We start from the raw sequence: 25,805 nt of genomic DNA, 5'->3' as shown, positions 1-25,805 counted from the left end.
GGAATCGCTTGAACCTGGGAGGCGGAGATTGCAGTGAGCCAACATTGTGCCACTGCACTCCAGCCTGGGTGACAGAGTGAGACTCCGTCTCAAAAAAAAAAAAAAAAAAAAAAAAGCAGTGAGGAGGCTGGGCACAGTGGCTCACACCTGTAATCTCGGCACTTTGGCAGACCGAGGTGGATGGATGCCAGGAGTTCTAGACCAGCCTAGGCAACTTAGGGAGACTCTGTCTCTACAAAAAATGCAAAAATTAGCTGAGTGTTGTGGCGCGCACCTGTAGTTCCAGCTACTTGGGAGGCTGAGGTGGGAGGATCAATGCCCAGGAAGTCCAGGCTGCAGTGAGCCCACATCCTGCCACTGCACTCCAGCCTGGGTGACAGAGAGAAGCCCTGTCTCAAAAAAAAAGAAAGAAAGAAAGAAAGAAAAAATAAAAATAGCCAACGACCAAACAAACAAAAAAGCAGTGAAAGCCAGACACGGTGGCTCATGCCTGTAATCCCAGCACTTTGGGAGGCAGAGGCGGGAGGATCACTTGAGCCCAGGAGGTCCAGACCAACGTGGGAAACGTAGCAAGACCTTGTCTCTACAAAAATAAAAATAAAAAAATTAGGCTTGGGGATACAGGTCTGCAAGCCTACTTGGGAGGCTGAGGTGGGAGGATCAGTGAAACTTGAGGTCAAGGCTGCAGTGAGCTGTGATTACATCACTGCACTCCAGCCTGGGTAACGGAAGAGAGACACTGCCTCTAGAAAAAAAAAAAAGGCAAGGAGTTCCAATCATTCTCCCTTCACAGAGAAGCAGCTTGGATTCGATGGGACTGTAGTTTCTGGAATCCGACTGCAAAGCTGACCGCTGGTAGAGCCCAGCTTCTAACTTAGGAAAGGCACTAGCTCTCTACAAAGCCGCCACGCCCCAACTACACCCTGTAGGGACCAGCCAATCCCAAAGCCCGAGCGGGCGTCATCACCAATTGCAAGGCGGGAGCCAGAGCCTTGGCTGGCACCAGGCCTCCTCCCCGGACCCGCAGAGGCCTGGCAGCGCCGCGTTTGAGGAGGGTTCGTGTCAGGAGGCCAAGGCTGGATGATCACTTAAGCCCAGGAGTTAAAGACCGGCCCGGACAACAAAGCGAGACCCTGTCTCTCCAGAAAAAGGAAAAAAAAAAAACAGAGAGAGAGAGAGAGAAATTAGCCGGGCGTGGTGGCGTACGCTTGTAGTCCCATCTACTTAGGAGGCTGAGGTGGGAGGATCGCTTGAGCCCAGGAGGTGGAGGCTGCACTGAGCTATGATCGCCCCACTGCCCTCCAGCGTGGGCGACAGAGCCAGACCCTGTCGCTAAAAAAAAAAAATCCATAAAGCCGGGGACCATCTTTCCTCCGGGCAGGTCAGCTGACCCGGGCTGGCACAGGCCCTGGCGCAGTTCCCGCCCCTCCCGGGAGCGCTGGCACCGCCCCTTGGCACCGCCCCCTCCCCGCGCCCCCGCCTTCCAGGAAGGGGCGGGGTCTCCGAGACGGGTGGGGCCGGAGCTCCAAGCTGGTTTGAACAAGCCCTGGGCATGTTTGGCGGGAAGTTGGCTTAGCTCGGCTACCTGTGGCCCCGCAGTTTTGTAGTCCCCGCCTTGTTTCTCCCCAGAGGCCTCTCAATCCTCCCTCCATGATCTTCGCATAGAGCACAGTACCCCTTCGCACGGAGGACGCGATGGCTCCCAAGAAACGCCCAGAAACCCAGAAGACCTCCGAGATTGTATTACGCCCCAGGAACATGAGGAGCAGGAGTCCCCGGGAGCTGGAGCCCGAGGCCAAGAAGCTCTGTGCGAAGGGCTCCGGTACTGCCTGTGCCTGCTGCTTGAATATTTCCGCCTTTTGGGGTGCTCGCGCAGGAGGCTGCAGCGGGGGATGGGTGCTCCGAGGCTCCCGAGGCCCGCGCAGGTCACGGATGCCTCCGGCTGTGCATTCTACCTGCAGGTCCTTTGACACCAGAGTGTTTAGGTTTCAACACCTCTCCCGCTAGGTAACAGGAAGCAGATGAGCTCCGTAACAACAGACACACGGACTTGTCAGATTCCTTGTTTGTATCAGGGTTCTTGCACAGTTAGGACGGTTTCAGAGAATCCTACCTTTCCTGGCGCTGTGTGTGCTGGATTTCATAGTCACGCTTGTTAGCTGCACGTCCTCGGTGGTCAGTTGTGAGAGCCCCCAATTCCTTCCCTCCTTAGAAAGCTCATTCTCTGAGGTTTGTTGGGGCTTGAACCTGGGGCTATAAGGAGTTTCGAGACATTCAAAAACTGGAGCTGGGGCTTGTTAATCAAGTGGTTTTTGTCCGTGAGAAGAAAGAATTGGTTGTCAAGACGTCGGACCTATAGTGATTGGGTCCTCAAATACAGTTTGGTGATCCGGAGTTGTTGCTTTATTGCTATTCTAATTTCACTTACCTCCGCAGAGGTAACCTAGTTAAGAGCATTTCCAGGCCTTCCTATTCCTTCTTTTCCTAAACGGTGACTTCTGCCATGCTGCCCTAAAATCTTTTTATTGTGCATTATATGTGATTTATAAAATTGTGACCCAGTCCCATCTCGAGTTTTGCAGCCCAAACTGGGAAGAGTTCTGCAGTGTACTTTATTCTTGTGTGTTTCTTTGGCTGGGGTCTCAGGAACCCTGCACGATTGTATTTACTTTCACTTAAGACTTACTGTTTGTGGAAGTGTTTTGGGGAAGGGGCCAAATCCCCACTCATTTTTTTATTTCTGGTGCTCGGTGAGACCACACAGACATGGAAAGGCCGCAGGAGATGATGAGACAGAGATTAACCATGCTGAATGAAACAAGGCTTCCTTTCGGGGAATTCAGCAGAAAAACCTTTCGTGAGATTGGAGAGGAAAATATGTCTGTTCTGCTTGGCAGGTCCTAGCAGAAGATGTGACTCAGACTGCCTCTGGGCGGGGCTGGCTGGCCCACAGATCCTGCCACCATGCCGCAGCATCGTCAGGACCCTCCACCAGCATAAGCTGGGCAGAGCTTCCTGGCCATCTGTCCAGCAGGTAAGGCATTTTTTGCCTCAAGTCCTCAAGGGTTTGCATGTGCATTTTTACTATTGCATGCTCCCAAATTAGATGATGGCTTGGTTCACCAGCTTGTCAGAGTGGTCCGATCACCCAGACTGTGGTGACTGGCCTACTGGGCACTCAGCCAGGTAAAAAAAAGTCTTATGTTGTAAAGGTCCCAGCTGGAATGCACTCTGTCCCTTTTGCTTTCCAAGATTATTAGTTCGTGTACATTGCAAATATTTTCATACACAGGGCAGGCAGTTAGCTTTCCTTTGGTGGGAGGACTTGGCTCTAGGGCTCATCTATGAAGGAGGCAGAGATTGGCAGTTTACCCAGAACTTGGGTTTTAATTCAACCTAATTCATTTCTCTCTGTGGCAGGGGCTCCAGCAGTCCTTTTTGCACACTCTGGATTCTTACCGGATATTACAAAAGGCTGCCCCCTTTGATAGGAGGGCTACATCCTTGGCGTGGCACCCGACTCACCCCAGCACCGTGGCTGTGGGTTCCAAAGGGGGAGATATCATGCTCTGGAATTTTGGCATCAAGGACAAACCCACCTTCATCAAAGGGGTGAGCAGTTCCCCATGCCAGGTCCTGCTAAAGAAGTGTTTGTTGCCTGGGCGCGGTGGTTCACTCCTGTAATCCCAGCACTTTGGGAGGCCGAGGTGGGCGGATCACCTGAGGTATGGAGTTTGAGACCAGCCTGGCCAACATGGTGAAACCCCATCTCTACTAAAAATACAAAAATTAGCTGGGCGTGGTGGCAGGCGCCTATAATCCCAGCTACTCAGGAGGCTGAGTCAGGAGAATTGCTTGAACCCAGGAGGCAGAGGTTGCAGTGAGCCAAGATTGTGCCATTACACTCCAGCCTGGGCAACAAGAGTGAAACTCCATCTCAAAATAATAATAATAATAATAAAATAAAATAAAAATAAGGAGTGTTTGTTGAAGGCATGAAAGGAATATTGATGTCATCCAGTAATCATCAGGAAGAGAGAGGACTGGGATCAAAAGTAACTGTGGGCATTTTCAAATATGTAAATGATGATATATATTTTTCTAATGCCTGTCCTTAAAATACTAGAAGATATAGACTATAGATCACCCATAGAATTGAAGCCCCTTCTGGGCTGGGCGCGGTGGCTCACGCCTGTAATCCTAGCACTTTGGGAGGCCAAGGTGGGCTGACCACGAGGTCAAGAGATCGAGACCATCCTGGCCAACATGGTGAAACCCCGTCTCTACTAAAGATACAAAAAATTAGCTGGATGTGGTGGCGTGCGCCTGTAGTCCCAGCTACTTGAGACGCTGAGGCAGGAGAATCGCTTGAACCCGGGAGGCACAGGTTGCAGTGAGCCGAGATCGCGCCACGGCACTCCAGCCTGGGCAACAGAGCGAGATTCCATCTCAAAAAAAAGAATTGAAGCCCCTTCTTACCACATTGACCTCATCTTACGCCACTGTCTTTTCTCACTTCCTATGCCGTAGCCACACCAGCTGTTTCTATTCCTGAAACTGGGTCTCTGTAGTTGCTGTTCCCTTTGACTGGAGTGCTTTTCCCCATGGTCTTCTCATGGCTGGCGTCTTCTCTGCAGGTCTTTGCTGATTCTACCTCTTCAAAGAGGCTTTCACTGGTGGTCCTTACTCATAACGTAGATCCCACTCCTCCACCGTCATTCCCTGTATCATTACCCTGCTTCATGTTTCCCCCAAGTGTTGATCAGATCAGTGTCTGAGATCTGATGCTTATTTGTATGTTTGCCCACTGATGGCAGGGACCTTTCCTTTCTGGTTCACCATTCTATTCCTGGTGCCTGGAACAAAGTTTGGCCTAGAGTAGCTGCTTTATATTTGTTGAATGAATGAGGGGCTTGAAGTGTAATTGAGCAGGTGGGATGTATACATACGAGGTAATTAACAATACAGATGCCAAGTGCTACAGAATGTGAAAGAAGGAAGAACCCCTTGTGAATTGGAGTCAATAGAGAAGACTCCATGGATGAGCGAGGAGGAGCAGTATAAATGGATAAATGGAGAGAAAAGAAGGAAAGACATAGTGTGATTGGGTGAAGTTTGGCACAGAGTTCTTGGGAATGGTCTTTGTTGTGCTAGAGTCTATCATCCGTTGTTGCGGGGTGAGTGTGTCATCCCCTCTAGGACCTTTAGCCAGCCCAGCGGGTGGCTGACATTGGAGGGCTGTGCTGTGAAAAGTGACACTGGGTTTAGAGCAGGAGTCACAAACTTATATGGCTCCAGAAGCCAGAGTGGAAAAAAAAAAAAGAAAAAAAGAATGTATGGTGGTAGGGTCAGGGGTAAACTAGAGATGACTGTTGTGCAAAAATGTAGGTCTTGTGATATCAGATGTGATTTTTCTCAAACAAAGACACAAATCCTCATTTTTTAAATGTCATCTATCTTGAGTTAAAAAAAATTGTAAAATACACGTCACATAAAATGTATCACCTTAACCATTAAAAAAATTTTTTTTTTTTTTTTTGAGGCAGACTCTCGCTCTGTCACCCAGGCTGGAGTGCAGTGGCACAATCTTGGCTCATTGCAAGCTCCGCCTCCCGGATTCATGCCATTCTCCTGCCTCAGCCTCCCCAGCAGCTGGGACTGCAGGTGCATGCCGCCACGCCTGGCTAATTTTTGTATTTTTAGTAGAGACGGGGTTTCACCGTGTTAGCCAGGATGGTCTCGATCTCCTGACCTTGTGATCCGCCCGCCTCGGCCTCCCAAAGTGCTGGGATTACAGGCGTGAGCCACTGCACCCAGCCAACTTTTTAAAAAATAATGATAAAATACATATAACATGAAATTTACTTTCGTAACCATTTTAAAGTGCACAGTTCAATGGTGTTAGGTAAATTGTGTAACCAGTCTCCAGAACTTCATTATTTTATTATTTTTTTATTTTTTGAGTCTCATTCTGTCACCCAGGCTGGAGTGCAGTGACACAACCATAGCTCACTGCAGCCTCCACCTTCCTGACTCAAGGAATCCTCCGGCTTCAGCCTCCCATGTAGCAGAGACTACAGGTACGCACCACCATGCCTTGCTAATTTTTAGAGATGTGGTCTCTCTATATTGCCCAGGCTGGTCTCAAACTACTGGCCTCAAGCAATCCTTCTGTCTTGTCTTCCCAAATTGCTTGGGATTACAGGGCTGAGCCACTGTGCTGGGCCTCTAGAACTTCTTAATATTGGCACTGAATAAAATTAAACACACGTCTCAGCTGAATTCTGCTTCAGCCCACTATTTTTCTAGCTCTGGTTTAAAGGTAGACATGTGGGGGAACCCAGGAGGAGGTCTCTTTATTTATTTATTTGTTTATTTATTTATTTTTTTGAGATGGAGTCTCACTCTGTCGCCCAGGCTGGAATGCAGTGGCGCAATCTTGGCTCACTGCAAGCTCCACCTCCCGAGTTCACGCCATTCTCCTGCCTCAGCCTCCGAAGTAGCTGGGACTACAGGTGCCCACCACCACGCCCGGCTAATTTTTTTATATTTTTTAGTGGAGATGGGGTTTCACCGTGTTAGCCAGGATGGTCTCGATCTCCTGACCTCGTGATCCGCCTACCTCGACCTCCCAAAGTGCTGGGATTACAGGCGTGAGCCACCGTGCCTGGCCAGGAGGAGGTCTCTTAAGTAGAGGGATTTGGAGAGCAGACCACCAGAAAAGGCCAGGTTAGACAGGTGTGGGAGACTGGAATTCAAAGTGTGAGATGGGTGTTCAAGGAACAAGTGCCAGAAGCCCCCAGAAAGGCAGTCAGAGGAGTGCCGCGGACAGAGTGGGGTAGGTTTCCTGCCCAGCTAAAGAGGCAGGTGACCACCAATAAGGCAGCTTGAAGTTGAAGTCAGAACCCAGAGCTCAGACAGGAAGAAATTTGTTTTCTTGTTTTCTCCAGGACTCTAGGACATGGGAATAGAGGAATTTAGCTTATGCCTGGAGATGGGAAGAAGCAGTGCAGGGTATTCTAGGGGAAGAGCTTCCTGACTAACAGGATAATGACAAGTGCTTTGAACTTGTGCCAGACTGAGATTGTTTTTTTTCTTTTTTGCATCACCTTATGACAGGCATGTAACCTTCTTTACAGTGTAAACTTTCTTTACAGTGTAAACTTTCTTTACACTGTAATGAAGATTGGTCTAGGCATTGAATTTTGTGACTTGCATCTGCAGGGAGCTAGGTTGGAGCAGAGGAAGGGTGTGGCAGTCTGGAGGAGACCTGTCTGGTTTTACTCCCAGATGCTGACAGCAGAATGCTGATTTGAGACCAGTTACTGGAGGAGCAACAGTGCCTCATTTTGTCACTTCTTTAGTCATCTGACCTTGGCTGTGACCTTTACATTCTTCAGGCCCTTGGCAAGGGAACATGTATTACAGTTTCACAGTGAAGATAGCTTAATTTTATTCCTATTATAAAAACAATGTATGGGGCCAGGCGCAGTGGCTCATGCCTGTAATCCCAGCACTTTGGGAGGCTGAGGCGGGTGGATCACCTGAGGTCAGGAGTTTGAGACCAGCCTGACCAACACATAGTGAAAACCTGTCTCTACTAAAAATACAAAAATTAGCCGGGAGTAGTGGTGCACGCCTGTAGTTCTGGCTACTCGGGAATCTGAGGCAGGAGAATCGCTTGAGCCTGGGAGGTGGAGGTTGCAGTGAGCCAAGATGGTGCCACTGCACTCCAGCCTGGGCGACACAGCGAGACTCCATCCCTCAAAAAACAAAACACTGTATTCTTATCATAAAATACAGAGAAAAGTATAAAAAATAAATTAAATATGATCAAAAATCCCCATTTTCAGCATCCCTCTGTGCATGTGTACACTATTTTTTTCTTTTTTTCCAAGTCTGAGTCTTGCTCTGTCGCCCAGGCTGGAGTGCAGTGGTGCGATCTCACCTCACTGCAACCTCCACCTCCTGGGTTCAAGCAATTCTCCTTCCTCAGCCTCCCGAGTAGCTGGGATTACAGGCATGCACCACCACACCCAGCTAATTTTTGTTTTGTTTTGTTTTTTTGAGACAGAGTCTCACTCTATTGCCCAGGCTGGAGTGCAGTAGCGCGATCTCGGCCCACTGCAACCTCTTCCTCCTGAATTGAAATGATTCTCCTGCCTCAGCCTCCTGAGTAGCTGGGATTACAGGAGCCTACCACCATGCCCAGCTAATTTTTGCATTTTTAGTAGAGACGGAGTTTCACCATGTTGGCCAGTCTTGTCTTGAACTCGTGGCCTAAGGTGATCCACCTGCCTTGACCTCCCAAAGTGCTGGCATTACAGGTGTGAGCCACCGTGCCCGGCCTGAGTTTTATATTTTTAGTAGAAACAGGGTTTCACCATATTGGCCAGGCTGGTCTCGAACTCCTGACCTCAAGTGATCCGCCCGCCTCAGCCTCCCAAAATGCTGGGATTATAGGCACGAGCCACTACGCCCGGCCTGGGTTTTTAAAATTATATCTTTATTAAGGTATAGTGGACATAAACTGCACCTATTTCAAGTGTACAATTTGGCTATTCTCAGCCTATGGGGTAGTCCTACTCCAGAGGAGCAGTAAGAAAAAAAGAATAAATTGTACAATTTGATGAGTTTTGACATATGTGTACAACTGTGAAGACATCACCACTATTAAAATAACTCCCATTTCCCCACCCTTTGTAGTATATTTGGAGAGTGATAGATAGATGTTATCTATGCCCCTTTGTAATCCACCCCTCTCTACCCAATATCTTATTCACTGTAAACTGCTGATCTATTTTTTTTTAGAAATTAATTTACATTTTCTAGAATTATATATAAATAGAATCATAGAATATATACTCTTTTATTTTTGTTTTAGCTTCTTTCAGTATAATTATTTGAAATTTATCTACATTTTTATGTATAGTTTTTTTTTTCTTTCTGAATAATGGTTCATTGTTTTTTGTTTTTTATTTTAAGACAGGGTCTTGCTGTGTTACCCAGGCATGATCATGGTTCAGCATAGCCTCAACCTCTTCAGCTCAAGCGATTCTCCCACCTCAGCCTCCTGAGTAGCTGGCACTACACTCACAGGCCACTATACCTGGCTAATTTTAAAATTTTGTTATAGAGACAGAGGTCTCACTGTGTTGCACAGGCTGGTTTCAAACTCTTGGCCTCAAGCAATCCTCCTGCCTTAGCCTCCCAAAGTGCTGGGATTATAGGCGTGAGCCCCTGCACCCAGCCGCATTGTACTGATATGATACAGTTTATTCATTTACCTGTTGAAGGACATTTGAATTTTTTTCTAGTTTTTGAATGCAACATATAAAGTGGCTGTGAACATTCACGTACAAGTATTTGTGTGGATATATGTTTTCATTTTTCTTGGGTAAATTCTTAGCAGTGGAATGGCTGGATTATAGAGTAGGAATGTTTTAAAGATACTTTTTAAATGAGAAAAGGTTTTTCTATTTGCCCACATATTGTCATTTCCAGTGCTTTCATTCTTTCATGTGATCCAGATTTCCTTTTGGTAATATTTTCCTTCTGCTTGAAGAAATTCCTTTCATATTTCTTATAATGCAGATTGGTGATAAATACTTTCCACTGTTGTTTATCTCAAAAAGTATTTTGCCTTTATTTTGAGGGAGGATGTTTTTGCTAAGTATAGAATTCTAGGTTCACAGTTTTTAAAATTATTTAACTTTTATTTTTTAATTGATAAAATTGTATTTATTTATTGCGTACAATATATTTGTTCGCAGTTTTCTTCCGTCAGTACTTTAAAGATGATGTCTAGACTGGGCACGGTGGCTTACGCCTGTAATCCCAGCACTTTGGGGGGCCAAGGCAAGTGGATCATTTGCAATCATGAGTTTTAGACCAGCCTGGCTAACATGGTGAAACCCCGCTTCTACTAAAAATACAAAAATTAGCTGGGTGTGGTGGCGCTGACCAGTAATCCCCAGCTACCTGGGAGGCTGAGGCATGAGAATCTTGAACCTGGGAGGCAGAGGTTGCAGTGAGTCGAGATGGTGTCACTGCACTCCATTCTGGGTGACAGAGCGAGACTGTGTCTCAAAAATAAATAAATAAGGCCGGGCACCGTGGCTCATACCTGTAATCCCAGCGCTTTGGGAGGCCGAGGTGGGCGGATCACGAGATCAAGAGATCGAGACCATCCTGGCTAACACGGTGAAACCCCGTCTGTACTAAAAATACAAAAAAAATTAGCCGGGCGTGGTGGTGGGCGCCTGTAGTCCCAGCTACTCAGGGGGCTGAGGCAGGAGAATGGCATGAACCCAGGAGGCAGAGCTTGCAGTGAGCCGAGATCGGCCACTTCACTCCAGCCTGGGCGACAGAGCAAGACTCCGTCTAAAATAAATAAATAAATAAATAATAAAAATAAAGATGATTTCTAGTTGGGCTCAATGGTTCATGCCTGTAATCTCAACACTTTGAGAGGCTGAGGCTGGGGGACCTCTTGAGGCCAGGACTTTAAGACCAGCCTAGGAAACACAGCAAGACCTCATCTCTACAAAAAAATCTTAAAAATTAGCTAGTGGCTCAAACTTGTAGTTCCAGCTATTCGGGAGGCTGAGGTGGGAGAATTGCTTAAGCCCAGGAGTACAAGGCTTCAGTGAGCTAGGCAAGCCTGGGTGACAGATCAAGATCCTATCTCAATTAAGAAAAAACAAAACAAAACATCCTGATGAGAAGTCTGCTACTATCCTTATGTTCCTCTCTATGTAATTTTTCTTCTGGTTGCTTTAAAAATGATTATCATGTGCTTGGGGGGGAATCACTAAGCTTCTTTGATTTATGGATTTTTTTTTTTTTTTTTTTTGAGACAGAGTCTCACTCTGTCGCCCAGGCTGGAGTGCAGTGCCACAATCTCGGCTCACTGCAACCTCCGCCTCCAGGGTTCAAGCGATTCTCCCTGCCTCAGCCTCCTGAGTAGCTGGGATTACAGGCGCCCACCACCTCACCTGGCTAATTTTTGTATTTATTTATTTATTTCTTTTAGTAGAGACAGGGTTTCACCATGTTGGCCAGGCTGGTCTTGAACTCCTGACCTCTGGTGATCCGCCCACCTCAGCCTCCCGAAGTGCTGGGATTACAGGCGTGAGCCACCTTGCCCAGCCCATTATTTCTTTCAAATAGTTCAAAACAAAGAAAAAGAACAGTTCTTTTTTTCTTGGGACTCCAATTACATATGGTCCTGCAGGTGATTGATGCACTGTTAATTTTTGTCTTTTTCCCTGTTTCATTTTGTGCAGTTGTTCACTGATCTTTACTTCTGTAATATCTAACTTTCTGCTGTCAATCCCTCCGTCCCTCCCTCCCTTCCTTCCTTTCTCTCTCTTCTCTTCCTCTTCCTCTTCTCTTCTCTTTCTTGCCTGTGCAGAGCAGGGCTACTCCATAGGCAAAGTAGCCCAGCGTATTTTTCATTTCAGATACTGTACATCCCCTCTAGAAGTTTAATTTGGGTCTTTTTTCATGTCTTCCATTTCTCTCCTCATATTTATTATTTCCTCTTCTTTCTTTTTTGAGATGAGGTCTCACTCTCTCTTCCAGGCTGGAGTGCACTGGCACGATCTCAGCTCACTGCAACCTCCACCTCCCAGGTTCAAGCGATCCTTCTGCCTCAGCCTCCTAAGTAGCTGGGATTACAGGTGTGCACCACCACGCCCAGCTAATTTTTGTATTTTTAGTAGAGACCAAGTTTCGCCATATTGGCCAGGCTGGTCTCAGACTCCTAACCTCAAGTTATCCACCCGCCTTGGCCTCCCAAAGTGCTGGGATTACAGGCTTGAGACACTGCGCCTGGCCCGATCCTGTGTCTTAAAAAAAAAAAAAAACTCTAACAAGTAATACTGCTTTTTTAAAAAAAAATTGTGGGCCGGCTCAGTGGCTAACACCTGTAATCCCAGCACTTTGGGAGGCTGAGGTAGACGGATCACAAGGTCAGGAGATCGAGACCATCCTGGTCAACATGGTGAAACCCCGTCTCTACTAAAAATACAAAAAATTAGCTGGGCGTGGTGGCAGGCGCCTGTAATCCCAGCTACTTGGGAGGCTGAGGAGAATCACTTGAACCCGGGAGGCAGAGGCTGCAGTGACCCAAGGTTATGCCACTGCACTCCAGCCTGGGCAACAGAGCGAGACTGCATCTCGATTAAAAAGAAAAAAAACTGGTAGAAAACATGTAAAACAATTTACAATCTTTACCATTTTTAAGTGTACAGTTTAGTAGTGTTAACTATATTCACATTGTTATGCAACAGATCACTAGAACTTTTTTCTTATAAAACTGAAACTCTATACCCACTGAACAAGTCTCCACTTCTCCCTCCCCTTATCCCCCGGCAACCACAGTACTACTTTCTGTTTCTGTGAGTTTGACTACTTTAGATACCTCATCTAAGTGGAATCATACAGTATTTGTCTTTTTGTGACTGGTTTATTTCACTTAATGCAGTGTTTTAAGATTCATCCATGTTGTAGCATGTGGCAGAATTTCCTTTTTTAAGGCTGAATAATATTCCATTGTTTGTGTGTACCACCTTTTGTTTATCTGTTTATTCATTGACAGACACTTGGGTTGATTTCATCTTTTGGCTATTGTGAATAATGCTGCAGTGAATATGGATGTGCAAATATCCCTTTGAGACCCTGATTTCAGTTCTTTGGGGCTTATGCCAATAAGTAGGATTGCTTCATCAAATGGTAATTGTGTTGTTCATTTTTTGAGGAACCGCTATACTGTTTTCCATATTGGCTATACCATCTCACATTCCATCAGCAGTGTACAAATGTCCCAACTTCTCCACTTCCTCACCAACATTTTCTTTTTTTTTTTTTTGAGATGGAGTCTCCCTCTGTCGCCCAGGCTGGAATGCAGTGGCGCAGACTCAGCTTACTGCAACCTCTGCCTCCCAAGTTCAACTGATTCTCCTGACTCAGCCTCCAGTAGCTGAGATTATAGGCGCACACCACCGTGCCCGGCTAATTTTTGTATTTTCAGTAGAGACGGGTTTTGCCATGTTGGCCAGGCTGGTCTTGAACTCCCGACCTCAGGTGATTCATTTGCCTTCTTCTCCCAAATTGCTGGGATTACAAGCGTGAGCCACCATGCTTGGCCTTTTCTGTTTTTTTGATAGTGGCCGTCCTAAGGGATGTGAGGTGATAGCAGTGTAGTTTCATTTGCATTTCTCTAATGATTAGTGATGTTGAGCATCTTTACGTGTGCTTCTTGGCCATTTGTATATTTTCTTTGAAGGAATGTCTATTCAAGTCCTTTGCCTTTTTTTTTTTTTTTTTTTTTTTTTTAAACAGGGTCTTACTTGGTCACCCAGGCTTCAGTACAGTGGCACGATCATAGCTCACTGCAGCCTCGAACTTCTGGGCTCCAGTGATCCTGCTGCCTTAGCCACCTGAGTAACTGGGACTGCAGGTGCTCACCACCATACCTTGCTAACTTTGTTTTGTTTTGTTTTTTTCGCTGTCTCTTACAGAAAGGACCTACTAACTTAAAAAAAATTTTTTTTTATAGAGATTGGGTCTTGCTATGTCTCCCAGGCTGGTCTTGAACTCCTGTTTGCCTGTTTTTTAGTTGGGTTATTTGTTGTTGTTTTGTAGGGTTCTTTATATATTCTGGATATTAACCTTTTTTTTTTTTTTTTTTTTTTGAGACGGAGTTTCGCTCCTGTTGTGCAGGCTGGAGTGTAATGGCTCAATCTCGGCTCACTGCAATCTCCACCTCCTGGGTTCAAGCAATTCTCCTGCTTCAGCCTCCTGAGTAGCTGGGATTACAGGCATGCGCCACCATGCCCAGCTAATTTTTGTATTTTTAGTAGAGACAGGGTTTCACCATGTTGGCCAGGCTGGTCTTGAACTCCTGACCTCAGGTGATCCACCTGCCTCGGCTTCCCAAAGTGCTGGGATTACAGGCATGAGACACTGCGCCCGGCCATGATATTAACCTCTTATCAGATCTATGATTTGAAAATATCTCCCACTTCATAGATTGCCTTTTCACTCTGTGGATTGTTTCTTTTGATGCCTGAATTTTTTTTTTTTTTTTTTTAATTTTGAGAAGGAGTTTCACTCTTGTTGCCCAGGCTGGAGTGCAATGGCGCAATCTTGGCTCACTGCAACCTCCACCTCCCAGGTTCAAGCAATTCTTTTGCCTCAGCCTCCCAAGAAGCTGGAATTACAGGCATCCACCACCACACTCAGCTAGCCCGATTGATTTTTAATAGTTAAACCAACTTTGCATTCTTGGAATAAGTTCATCCTGGCCATAACGTATTTATCGTTTTTAAATATTACTAGATTGAGCTGGCAAATATTTTCAGATCTTTGCATTTGTGTTCATGTGTAAAATTGGCCAAATCCTTGTCACATTTGTGTATCAAGATTATGCTGATTTCTGGCCAGGCGCGGTGGATCACGCCTGTAATTCCAGCACTTTGGGAGGCCAAGGCGGTCGGATTATGAGGTCAGGAGATGGAGACCATCCTGGCCAACATGGTGAAACCCCATCTCTACTAAATATGCAAAAATTAGCTGGGCGTGGTGGCGCACTCCTGTCATCCCAGCTACCCGGGAGGTTGAGGCAGGAGAATCGTTTGAACTTGGGAAGTGGAGGTTGCAGTGAGGCGAGATCATGCCACTGCACTCCAGCCTGGTAACAGAGTAAGGCTCCGTCTCAAAAAAAAAGATTATGCTGATTTCTGAGAATTGCTTGAGCCCAGGAGGCAGAGGTTGTAGTAAGTCGAGTGCACTACTGCAGTCCAGCCTGAGTGACAGAGCACGGCTCTGTCTCAAAAAAAACAAATTATGCTGCCCTCTTTAGCTTGGGAATTATTCCCTCTTTTTCTAGTCTGTGGAGAGGGAGGGTTTAAGATCAATATCTGGCTGGGTGCAGTGGCTCACTCCTGTAATCTCAACACTTTGGGTGGCCAAGGTGGGCAGATCACCTGAGGTCAGGAGTTCAAGACCAGCCTGGCCAACATGGCAAAACCCTGTCTCTACTAAAAATACACAAAAATTCGCCGAGCATGGTAGCAGGTCCCTATAATCCCAGCTATTCAGGAGGCTGAGGCAGGAGAATTGCTTGAACCCAGGAGGCAGAGGTTGCAGTGAGCCAAGATTGTGCCACTGCACTCCAGCTTGGGCAACAGCATGGGACTCCGTCTCAAAAAAAAAAAAAAAAAAGGAAAGAAAGAAAGAAAGATCAATATCTCTTCCTCAGCCAGGTCCGGTGGCTCATGACTGTAATCCCAGCACTTTGGGAAGCCGAGGCAGGCAGATCATTTGAGGTCAGGAGTTCGAGACCAGCCTGGCCAACATGATGAAACTCCGTCTCTCCTAAAAATAAAAAACTTAGCTAAGCATGGTGGCGTGAGCCTGTAATCCCAGGTACTTGGGAGGCTGAGGCTGGAGAATTGCTTAAACCCAGGAGGCGGAGGTTGCAGTGAGCTGAGATTGCACCATTGCACTCCAGCCTGGGCTACAGAGTGAGACTCCATCTCAAAAAAAAAAAAAAAAAAAAAATTTATATCTATCTGTCTATCTATCTATCTGTCTATCTATCTATCTATCTATCTATCTATCTATCTATCTATCTATCTTCCTCTTCATCTTCTTTTTCCCTTCCTGAACAGTTCAAACCAAAAGTCATTAGGTAGGATCAAGCAAGATAGATGTTTACATAGTGGGGAGGCTACAGTGCTGGAAGTGCCAGATGCTGGGGCCCCTGAAGCTGAGGTGAATGTCATTACAGGTGGCAGGTGGCAGCTCAGTACATAGAGACTGGGCCCAAGCAAGATCAGAAGGGCATCCATGCAGGCAGGGGTGAAGAGTAGAGGAGGCCGGGCATGAAATAGTGAAGTCTGAAGCGGGGGTGAGGATGCTGAACCACAGGGAGGCCTAGAGTGGGGTGGCGGAGTCAAGTGGGGTGGGTGGGGCTTTTGCATGGAGAGGGGCGGCCGTGGCTCCTGATGTGGGCAAGGAAGTTGTGTCTGCATGGTTGAGGGAGTGGAGAGAGGGGAGAGGGTGATTGTGCCCTCAGGAGGGTAAAAGAGTCCAAGCATCCTAAGGAAGACGTGCATTTGGGGAGTGTGTGGCAGCAATAGTGGAAGACTGGTTACATACAAGGAGATTAATCAAATATGTAAGTATATTGAGTAAAATGGGAACCACATTTTTCACTGTCAAAGAAGGGAATTATAAACATGGAAAGAGAGAAACTGGAATCAACTCTGTGGTGTTGAATTTGAATTGAAGACATTGATACAAATTTAAGGTTTTCAGTATACAAAGTAAAGACAGTTGTGAAGCAATCTGATTGCAGATTCCTTTTACATTTTTATTACCTTAATCTTTTATAAGTATCTTACCCTATGCTTAATTTGATGGCTCTTCCATTTTTTTTTTTTTTTTTTCCTAATAGAGACAGGGTCTTGCACTGCCGCCCAGGCTGGAATGCAGTGGCAGGATCATAGCTTACTACAGCCTTGAACTCCTGGGCTCAAGTCATCATCCCGCCTCAGCCTCTCGAATAACTATGAGCATAGGTGTGCACCATCACTTCCAGCTAATTTTTAATAATTTTTTATAGAGGCTGGACCCAGTGCGTCATGCCTGTAACAGCACTTGGGGACACTGAGGTGGAAGGATTGCTTGAGCCCAGGAATTTGAGACTGGCCTGAGTTACATAGTGAGACCCTCTTAAAAAAAAAAAAAAAAAAAAAAATTGGTGACACACACCTATAGCCCTAGCTACTTGAGAGGCTGAGGTGGGAGGATTGCTTGAGCCCAGGAGGTTGGGGCTACACTGAGCCAGGATTGCACCACTGCATCAAGGTTTCGAACTCCTGGCCTTAAGAGATTCTCCTGCCCCAGCCCCTGAAAATACTGGGATTATAGATGTGAGCTACTGTGCCCAGCCAATAGCTATTATTTTTGCAACTCATTATCGAGTTCTTCCAAAGCTTTCAACACAGCTTTTATAGTAGTAATAATGGCCTTTGTTTTTGCATGTATTTCATCAGTTTGCATGCTTAATTAAATTTGGTATTAATTGCAATAAAAGATACAATTGGAATAAACAGGTTTGAGAACAACTACAACCAACCCTTGGTTTGGTAAGCATAGAACTCAACTGGAGGGAGCAGAAGATTGTCATACTACCAGCAAGCATTTGGCAGACCATGAGCATTAGAATGACTGTGAGGTCAGAACGTTTTATAGAGGGAAGGGAACGTTAGTTAGTATGTTGCAATAGCTAAGTGGTTGTTGCATAGAAGAACTTGTACAGGTCTATGAGGCTGGGATAGCTGCAGCATAAAGAAGACGTGGAAAAGGTGGAGAAAGGCGGACAAGTGGAGAACTTTACATCTTGGGGATGTAAAGTTCTTAAAACAGTGCCTGACCGGGCGCAGTGGCTCACGCCTGTAATCCCGGCACTTTGGGAAGCCGAGGCGGGCCAATCACCTGAGGTCAGGAGCTCAAGACCAGCCTGACCAACATGGTGAAACCCGTCTTTACTAAAAATACAAAAATTAGCCGGGTGTGATGGTGTGGGCATGTAATCCCAGCTACTCAGGAGGCTGAGGCAGGCGGATCACTTGAATCCAGGAGGTGGAGGCTGCAGTGAGCTGAGGTTGTGCTACCACACTCCAGCCTGGGCGACAGAGCAAGGCTTCATCTCAAAAAAAAAAAAAAAAAAAAAAAAAACCACAAAGAAAATCCCCCCAAAAAACCAGTGCCTAGTACATAGTACACACTTAATAAGGTTAAGCCATTGATACTATCATGATTATTTTCATCATCGTTTTCTGGGATGTCTGGAAGAATAGGAAGGGGCACAGATCTGACTCCTGCACTCCTAACTCAGCCACTGCTCTGAGCTGAAGGTCTTCTAAAGAGAGCACTGTGGGAATAACAAATTAGGGCACATCCATACAATGGAATACCTCAGCAATAAAATGAGATGAGCTCTTGATACAGCAAACTCAGATGAATCTCAGAGGCATGATGAATGAAATGAAACAAGACAGTCTCAAAAGGTTGCATACTGCCTAATTCATTTACATGACATTCTATTTTTAATTTAATTTAATTTTATTTTTAGAGACAGGGTCTTGCTCCGTCACCCACGCTAGAGTGCAGTGATGCGATTGCAACTCACTGCAGCCTCAACCTCCAGGCTTCCGTCATCCTCCCACCTCAGCCTTCTGAGTAGCTAGAACCACAGGCACCTACCACATGCCTAAATTTTTTTTGTGTGTGTAGAGACGGGGTCTCTCTGTATTGCTTAGGCTGGTCTTGAACTCCTGGCCTCAAGCGATCCCCCCGCCTCAGTCTCCCCAGGTGTTGGGATTACTGTGCTCGGTCTATAGGACATTCTATGAGGGCAAAACAATAGTGATGGAGAACAGATCAGCCAGGGGCTCAGGGCGAGGGGAGGGTGTGATTGCAATGGGATACCACGATGGAGTTTTTGGGCTGTTGCAAATGTTCTGCATCCTGATTTGGGTGGTGGTTATTTAAATCTATACATATGTTAAAATTCAGAGAACTGTATACCCCAAATTTGCTATATGTTAATTAAAAAAAAAAAGTAAAAATAAAGCCTTAAGAAATGAAGGGAGGCGGGGCACGGTGGCTCACGCCTGTAATCCCAGCACTTTGGGAGGCCAAGGGTGGCGGATTACCTGAGGTCAAGAGTTCTAGACCAGCCTGGCCAACGTGGTGAAACCCCGTCTCTACTAAAAATATACAATTTAGCCATGCGTGGTGGTGGGCACCTGTAATCCCAGCTGCTTGGGAGGCTGAGGCAGGAGAATCGCTTGAACCTGGAAGGCAGAGGTTGCAGTGAGCCGAGATCATGACAGAGCAGGACTCCATCTCAAAAAAATAAAAATAAAAATAAAAAAAAGAAAGAAATGAAGGGGCCAGGCAAAGCGGCTCATGCCTGTAATCCTAGCACTTTGGGAAGCCGTGGCAGGAGGATCGCTTGAGCTCAGGAGTTCAAGACCAGCCTGGGCAACATGACAAAACCCCATCTTTAAAAAAAAAAAAAATACAAAAATTAGCTGGGCATGGTGGTGTGCACCTGTACTCCCAGCTACTTGGGAGGCTGAGGTGGGAGGATCGCTTGAGCCCAGGAGATTGAGGCTGCAGTGAGCCGTGTTTGTGCCACTGCACTTCAGCCTAAGTGACAGAGAAAGACCCTATTTCAAAGGAAAAGAAAAAGAAGTGAAGGCCCTGTGGAGAGTGTCCTAGTGTCTAAGCTGACCTGGCCCCAAGCGCTGCTCGAGGGGTGCTTCTGTGATGGCGCAGCACGTGTGCCCAGGCCTGGTTCCTCACTGCCAGGCCCATCATCACTCATTGGCTTTTTCCTTCCTCGTGTTAGATTGGAGCTGGAGGGAGCATCACTGGGCTGAAGTTTAACCCTCTCAATACCAACCAGTTTTACGCCTCCTCAATGGAGGGAACAACTAGGCTGCAAGACTTTAAAGGCAACATTCTACGAGTTTTTGCCAGCTCAGACACCATCAAGTGAGTAGTTTAACCAGCAGGGGAAAGGGCTTCTAGGTTTAGGTGTAGTTCCGGCAAGAGCATCTAGATCCCATTTCCTTAACCCAACCTGGCCCAGGGAAGAAAGGAAAGATGTCAGCCACTTTCCGCCCTTCTTTCCCTTTCTCAGACTGCTCCTTGGCTGCCCTCACTTTGGTCCAGGTGGGTTACTGCTTTGGGAAGGTGTTCTGGAGCCTCAGCTCTTCTGTAAGTCATACCTGTATTAGACTGGACCTTGACCCTCACTAGATAAGCCAGCATGGCGTGGACCCAGAAAGCCACCTAGAGAATGGAGCAACAGCTCAGAACTTGAGACTGAATTCCCTGCAGTCACTGTGGTGTAATGACCTGACCTGTTCCTGGGTGGAAGCTTACATGGATGGAATCTTTTCCATAAAGTGCTCTGGACTTCCCAAGAGAAAGTGGCTGGAGAAATTACAGAATGTGGCCGGGTGCAGTGGCTCATGCTTGTAATCCCAGCACTTTGGTAGGCCAAAGTGGGTGGATAACCTGAGGTCAGGAGTTTGAGACCAGCCTGGCCAACATGGTGAAACCCCATCTCTACTAACAATACAAAAAATTAGCTTGGTGTGGTGGTAGGCCCCTGTAATTCCCAGCTACTTGGGAGGCTGAAGCAAGAGAATCACTTGAACCCAGGAGGCAGAGGTTGCAGTGAGCTGAGATTGCGCCATTGCACTCCAGCCTGGGCAACAAGAGCGAAACTCCATCTCAAGAAAAAAAAGAAAAGAAATTACAGAATACTTGTCACTTTGATTTCCAGCTAGAGCCGTGACTCTGACTGCTCCCTGAGGAATTAAGTGAGGGTGCTGGGGTGTAACTAGCATTGGATAGGATCTTGGGCTGTCCTGCAGGGATGAGGAGTGCATGCGTAATTCAGCAGGCGATTGGATAGACAAGGCTCCAGGCTACTCTTCCACAAGAAATCTTCCTGCTTGAAGATAGTCATAGGGGATGGCAAAAGGCAGTGTAGCATGGATTTGAGGGTTTGAGAGAAAAACTGAGCTGAGCTCTTCTAGCTGGATAGCAGGATCCCTGAAGCACCCCCCTAGTCAGCCTCCCAGTCCAGTGGTTTGAGGGACCAGAAGAGCTCCTGGTTGTGTGTTTTTTCCCTCAGTGTTCAGAAGGGGGCAGAAGTGCCTTTCTAGCCAGCTCTGAGGAACAGGGCCAGGCAATCCCTCTTTGGCTTGTGTCTCCTTTGGCCCAAAGGGTGGAGAGTGAAAGGAGAGAGCAGTAAAGGAGGCTTGCTCAGAACCCGGGGTGTGGGGGGCAGGCGTGCCTCGGGGCTTGCTTTATGGTATGAGCTTTGTCTGCTTCAGGGACTCTTAGGAGCTGGGGATCCTGGGCCTAGCCGTAACCAGATAGATTTCTGAGCCCCATTACCCCATCCCCTCTGTTTGGTTGGTAGAGCAGTCTGAATGTTCCTCGCTAGGAATCCGCGGCAAGACAGTTATTCATTCATTCAACAAATATTTATTGAATGCCTGCTGTGGGTTAGTCACCGGAGCGGCAACAGTGAGTAAATAGGCCTATCTCTGTCCCCAAGAATCTTACAACACAGTCTCTCCCTCCAGCATCTGGTTTTGTAGCCTGGATGTGTCTGCTAGTAGCCGAATGGTGGTCACAGGAGACAACGTGGGGAATGTGATCCTGCTGAACATGGACGGCAAAGAGGTGCGTTCTCCGAGGTCCTGCCTTTCCCTCCCTCACCCCTACCTCGGTTCTGTGTCCCCACCTGAACCGAGCTCTTCTCTGCAGCTTTGGAATCTCAGAATGCACAAAAAGAAAGTGACGCATGTGGCCCTGAACCCATGCTGTGATTGGTTCCTGGCCACAGCCTCCGTAGATCAAACAGTGAAAATTTGGGATCTGCGCCAGGTTAGAGGGAAAGCCAGCTTCCTCTACTCGCTGCCGCACAGGCATCCTGTCAACGCAGGTGTGATATCCCAGACCTCATCTCTCCTGCAGACCCTGCCTATCTGACCACTGCTGGGGTTTTCCCTCAGCGTGGAAGCCACTACGTCAAACCTTTACCCCGATAGCGTCTGCCAAGCTGATGTCTGGGAACCTTTGTGGCTGTGGCTGTCCTCATCAGCTGCTGAGTTTCCAGAATTTTGTTGTTGTTCACAGCCCAGATTCACCTCTTCCTTTCCGCTCCTGTCTAGAGAGGAGTGGGAGGGAGGGTACCCCTGCAGGAGAAGGCCTGCAAGGCCAGGACCACAGAGGGCTTGTGGTTCCTTCAGCTCAGGGGCTTTTCACTTTGCCAGCTTGTTTCAGTCCCGATGGAGCCCGGCTCCTGACCACAGACCAGAAGAGCGAGATCCGAGTTTACTCTGCTTCCCAGTGGGACTGCCCCCTGGGCCTGATCCCGCACCCTCACCGTCACTTCCAGCACCTCACACCCATCAAGGTGAGTGGTGGTGGGAAGGAGCTCGCAGAAGGAGGCTGTGATCATGAGGCCGGAGCAGGTCTGCCCACGGTGGGGAAGGGCTGATGTGGTAAGCCTGCCACCCCAGATCGCTCCTGGCCTGAGCACAGAGCATCTCTTACCCTTTGGCTCTCTCTCTTCCTTTTATCCCACTTCTGCCATCCCATATGGTTGAGTTTTCTTTCTGTCTCGCTGATAAGGTATTTTTCTGAGTTTTTTCAGCCCAGCTCTGATCTCACTGTGAGAATTTTCTAAGATCCTGACCCTCTGTTCTGTCTTCTCAGATTCAGTTACCTGTGTACAGTTGACCCACAAACCTTCACTTTTTTTTTTTTTTAAGGCGGGGTCTCGCTCTGTCACCCAGGTTGGAGTACAGTGGGGCAATCATGGTTCATTACAGCCTTGATCTCCCAGGCTCAAGCAATCCTCCTGCCTCATTGTTTTTGTTTTTTGTTTTTTGTTTTTTGTTTTTGGTAGAGACAGGGTATTCCTGTGTTACCCAGGCTGATCTTTTTTTTTTTTTTTTTTTTTTTCTTGAAACGGTCTTGCTCTGTCACCCAGGCTGGAGTGCAGTGGCACAAACATAGCTCGCTGCAGCCTCAACCTCCTGGGTTCAAGCAATCCTTCCGCCTTAGCCTCGGAAGTAGATTGGACTACAGGTATGCGCCACCATACCCAGCTAATTTTTTTATTTTTTATAGAGATGGGGTTTTGCCATGTTGCCCAAGCTGGTCTTGAACTCCTAGGTTGAAGCCATCCTCCCACCTTGGCCTCCCAAAGTGCTGGGATTACAGGCATGAGCCACCGCGCCTGGCAACTTTGCCTTCTTAGTTTGTCTTGCGGGTTTCAGTGCTTCTAATAATAAAAATAAGTCTTTTATTTTCCCACCTTTTCTCAGGCTCTTGTTAATAGCTTCTCTATCCTTAGCCCCCAAGACTAATAGCTTTCAAGTCCTTTGATGCCTTCTTGCCTGAGCTCCCATGCAGCCTGAGCTCTGCTAGTTCTGCATTCTTTCCCAAAACGACAGATCCTCTTCAAATCTTCAGGTTTTATGCCTGTACTTCTCTGGTCAGTTCAGCATAGTGGTGGGGAGCGCCAGTTTCCAGCAGCCAGACCCCCTGGGTTAGAATCCTTCGGCAAATTACTTATATTTTGGATCTGTTTCCTCATCTGCAAAAAGGGAATACTAGTCTCTAACTGATAGGGTTGTTGTGAGGATGAGTCAGTATACTTAAAGCACTTGGCCCCATGCCCAGCACCTCGTAAGTACTGGTAAGTACTCAATAAATTATGATTGAATATTGAGTGGCCCCCACGTACCTCAATCACATCCAAGCTCTTAATAATGTCAAGAATCCTTCCCCAGTTGGTGTTCCTGTTAATCCATCAGTGTTCCTGATAATCCATCTGTCTGCATGTCCCAGTTTGTATCTAGCCAGGTGTCGTAAGTCATTACAGCTTCCTATGTGTGATTTGTGACTTATTTCTAAGCCTTCGCATGTACTATTTCTTCCTTCATGCTAACCATGTCTTTCTTCCTTCAAAACTTCCTTGAGAAGTTTAGGAAAATCCCATCCAATTCTGCCATTTTAATAACTGCCAGATTTGTTTTTAGTGGGGTGATCTGGGGAACGTGGGTTTCCTTCTCTTTTTTAGCCAGTAGCAATTTTACACTCAGCTCTTAGTTATTCGTGCTGATGGAGACGGGATGACAGTGGGGCTCCTCCAGAACTCAAGTCCTGCTAGGGTTTAGTCACCAGAGGCTTTTTCTGCTTTGTTGTAGGCTTCTTAGGTCAGTATCTGGGTCAGGCTGATGTTAAAATGTTTATCAGTTGGTATGATCTTAGGAAATGCAAATGAGGGAGAAGGAATGAAGGTGCCCTAAGGGCCAGGGAGGCCAGCTAGGGATTACAAATGTGCAATGGCAGAGGCACACACAACCTAAAACCATTCTTGTAGTTTTCTGTAAGACTTATCTCCATTATTAGGTTGGCTTATTACTGGCAAATACTACTTTTCTTTTTCTTTTTTTTTTTGAGAGTCTTGCTCTGTCACCTAGGCTAGAGTGCAGTGGCATGATCTTCGCTCACTGCAACCTCTGCCTCCCGGGTTCAAGTGATTCCCCTGCCTCAGCCTCCCAAGTAGCTGGGACTACAGGCATGTACCACCACGCCCAGCTAATTTTTTTTTGGTATTTTTAGTAGGGATGGGGTTTCATCCCTGACCTCGTGATCTACCTGCCTCAGCCTCCCAAAGTGTTGAGATTACAGGCGTGAGCCACCGCGCTCGGCCCAAAGAATACTTTTGATGTTCCTCTTTGTTGATATTTGATGTCCCTCTTGATCATGTTCTGCGTTTACCCTCATGACTGGCCTCTCCATCTCCTAGGCAGCCTGGCATCCTCGCTACAACCTCATTGTCGTGGGCCGATACCCAGACCCTAATTTCAAAAGCTGTACCCCTTATGAATTGAGGACGATCGATGTGTTCGATGGAAACTCAGGGAAGATGATGTGTCAGCTCTATGACCCAGAATCTTCTGGCATCAGTTCGGTGAGGCTTGGGCCCTTAAATAATGATGGGAGAAAGCAGGGATTCAACCTACCTTATTGACCAAAAATGACCAGCAATTAGGTGTCTCTGCTAATACCTTCACCCTCTCCTCATGTTGACACTCTTGTCTCTGCAGCTTAATGAGTTCAATCCCATGGGGGACACGCTGGCCTCTGCAATGGGTGAGTAGGAGGAGAATGTCTCTGACTTGCCAAGTCCGATCCTACTTCCCAAGGTTCAGTGCGGGCCAACCTCAGCCCTGCCCTGCCACATTCACCCCAGGGCAGTGGCCCACGAAGAAGATGGCTGGGAGACAGTGGTCTCTATAGCCGAGGCTCTCCATTCCTCTGGCTTTGTCTTGGTCATGCAATGCCTGGCTACTGTCCAGTTTCCTAGTATTTCTTTTTTTTTGAGATGGAGTCTCGCTCTGTCCCCCCAGGCTGGAGTGCAGTGGCATAATCTCGGCTCAATGCAAGCTCCGCCTCCTGGGTTCACGCCATTCTCCTGCCTCAACCTCCCGAGTAGCTAGGACTACAGGTGCCCGCTACCACGCCCAGCTAATTTTTTGTATTTTTAGTAGAGACAGGGTTTCACCGTGTTAGCCAGGATGGTCTCGATCTCCTGACCTCGTGATCCGCCCACCTCAGCCTCCCAAAGTGCTGGGATTACAGACTTGAGCCACTGCGCCCGGCCTTCCTAGTATTTCTTTACCAAATCCCAGGTTTGCGAGCCAGCCCCAGGCTGTGAGAGATTACTAACCGAAGGTGTAAGTCAGACTGGTCTCACTCCTCCTAGGTTACCACGTTCTCATCTGGAGCCAGGAGGAAGCCAGGACACGGAAATGAGAGACACTAAAGAAGGTGTGGGCCAGACAAGGCCTTGTAGCCCACACATGGGATCAAGTCCTGCAAGCAGAGGTGGCGATTTGTTAAAGTGCCAAAAGTATCCAAGGCTAGGGTTGGAGCAGGGGTGCTGGGACCTGGGGCACTTCCGTGTTAATGCTCTGGACTTGCCTCCAGAGACTGCTCCAGAGTTGGTGACACAGCTGCCCCAAGGGCCCCTCTGTATCTAGCCTGGAACCAAGGTTATCTTGGAACTAAATGACTTTTCTCCTCTCAGTGGGTGGTAGCAGAGGGATCAAGCAGTTCTTTGATTTGTGCTCACTTTTGATATGGCCAATAAAACCATACCGACTGAGCTTCTGCGT

The 25,805-nt window shown here is 47.2% G+C and overlaps 1 protein-coding gene across 3 annotated transcripts; it reads left to right on the top strand.

Moving 5' to 3' along the window:
• Positions 1 to 1,010: 1,010 nt before the first annotated feature.
• On the top strand, positions 1,011 to 25,795 carry DDB2 (damage specific DNA binding protein 2). 3 transcript variants are annotated; one of them, XM_002821818.6, is made up of 10 exons: positions 1,011 to 1,822; positions 2,898 to 3,034; positions 3,421 to 3,612; positions 19,436 to 19,581; positions 21,192 to 21,291; positions 21,376 to 21,553; positions 21,885 to 22,027; positions 24,434 to 24,598; positions 24,735 to 24,780; positions 25,394 to 25,795. In XM_002821818.6, the coding sequence occupies exons 1-10, from the start codon at positions 1,696 to 1,698 to the stop codon at positions 25,441 to 25,443; spliced, it is 1,284 nt and encodes a 427-aa protein (XP_002821864.1). In that variant the 5' UTR covers positions 1,011 to 1,695; the 3' UTR covers positions 25,444 to 25,795. The 3 variants fall into 3 exon arrangements, with proteins under 3 accessions (XP_002821864.1, XP_009244685.1, XP_054381771.1); XM_054525796.2 differs by having other exon boundaries at positions 1,493 to 1,822; positions 21,885 to 22,096; XM_009246410.4 differs by lacking the exons at positions 19,436 to 19,581; positions 21,192 to 21,291; positions 21,376 to 21,553; positions 21,885 to 22,027 and having other exon boundaries at positions 1,032 to 1,822.
• Positions 25,796 to 25,805: the final 10 nt, after the last annotated feature.

Source organism: Pongo abelii, chromosome 9, assembly GCF_028885655.2.
Source record: "Pongo abelii isolate AG06213 chromosome 9, NHGRI_mPonAbe1-v2.0_pri, whole genome shotgun sequence".
NCBI classification, from domain to species: Eukaryota; Metazoa; Chordata; class Mammalia; order Primates; family Hominidae; genus Pongo; species Pongo abelii.
The sequence above is the reverse complement of the archived record's forward strand: the minus strand, read 5'-3'. Positions and strand labels throughout refer to the sequence as shown.

What these genes read in the sequence shown, in the direction of transcription:
- DDB2 (XM_054525796.2), top strand. Translation starts at nt 1,696, where the DNA reads ATGGCTCCCAAGAAACGCCCAGAAACCCAGAAGACCTCCGAGATTGTA. An exon ending in GCTCTGTGCGAAGGGCTCCG is followed by an intron (nt 1,823 to 2,897) that starts GTACTGCCTGTG and finishes TCTGCTTGGCAG; the next exon opens with GTCCTAGCAGAAGATGTGAC. An exon ending in CCGGAGCAGGTCTGCCCACG is followed by an intron (nt 22,097 to 24,433) that starts GTGGGGAAGGGC and finishes TCCATCTCCTAG; the next exon opens with GCAGCCTGGCATCCTCGCTA.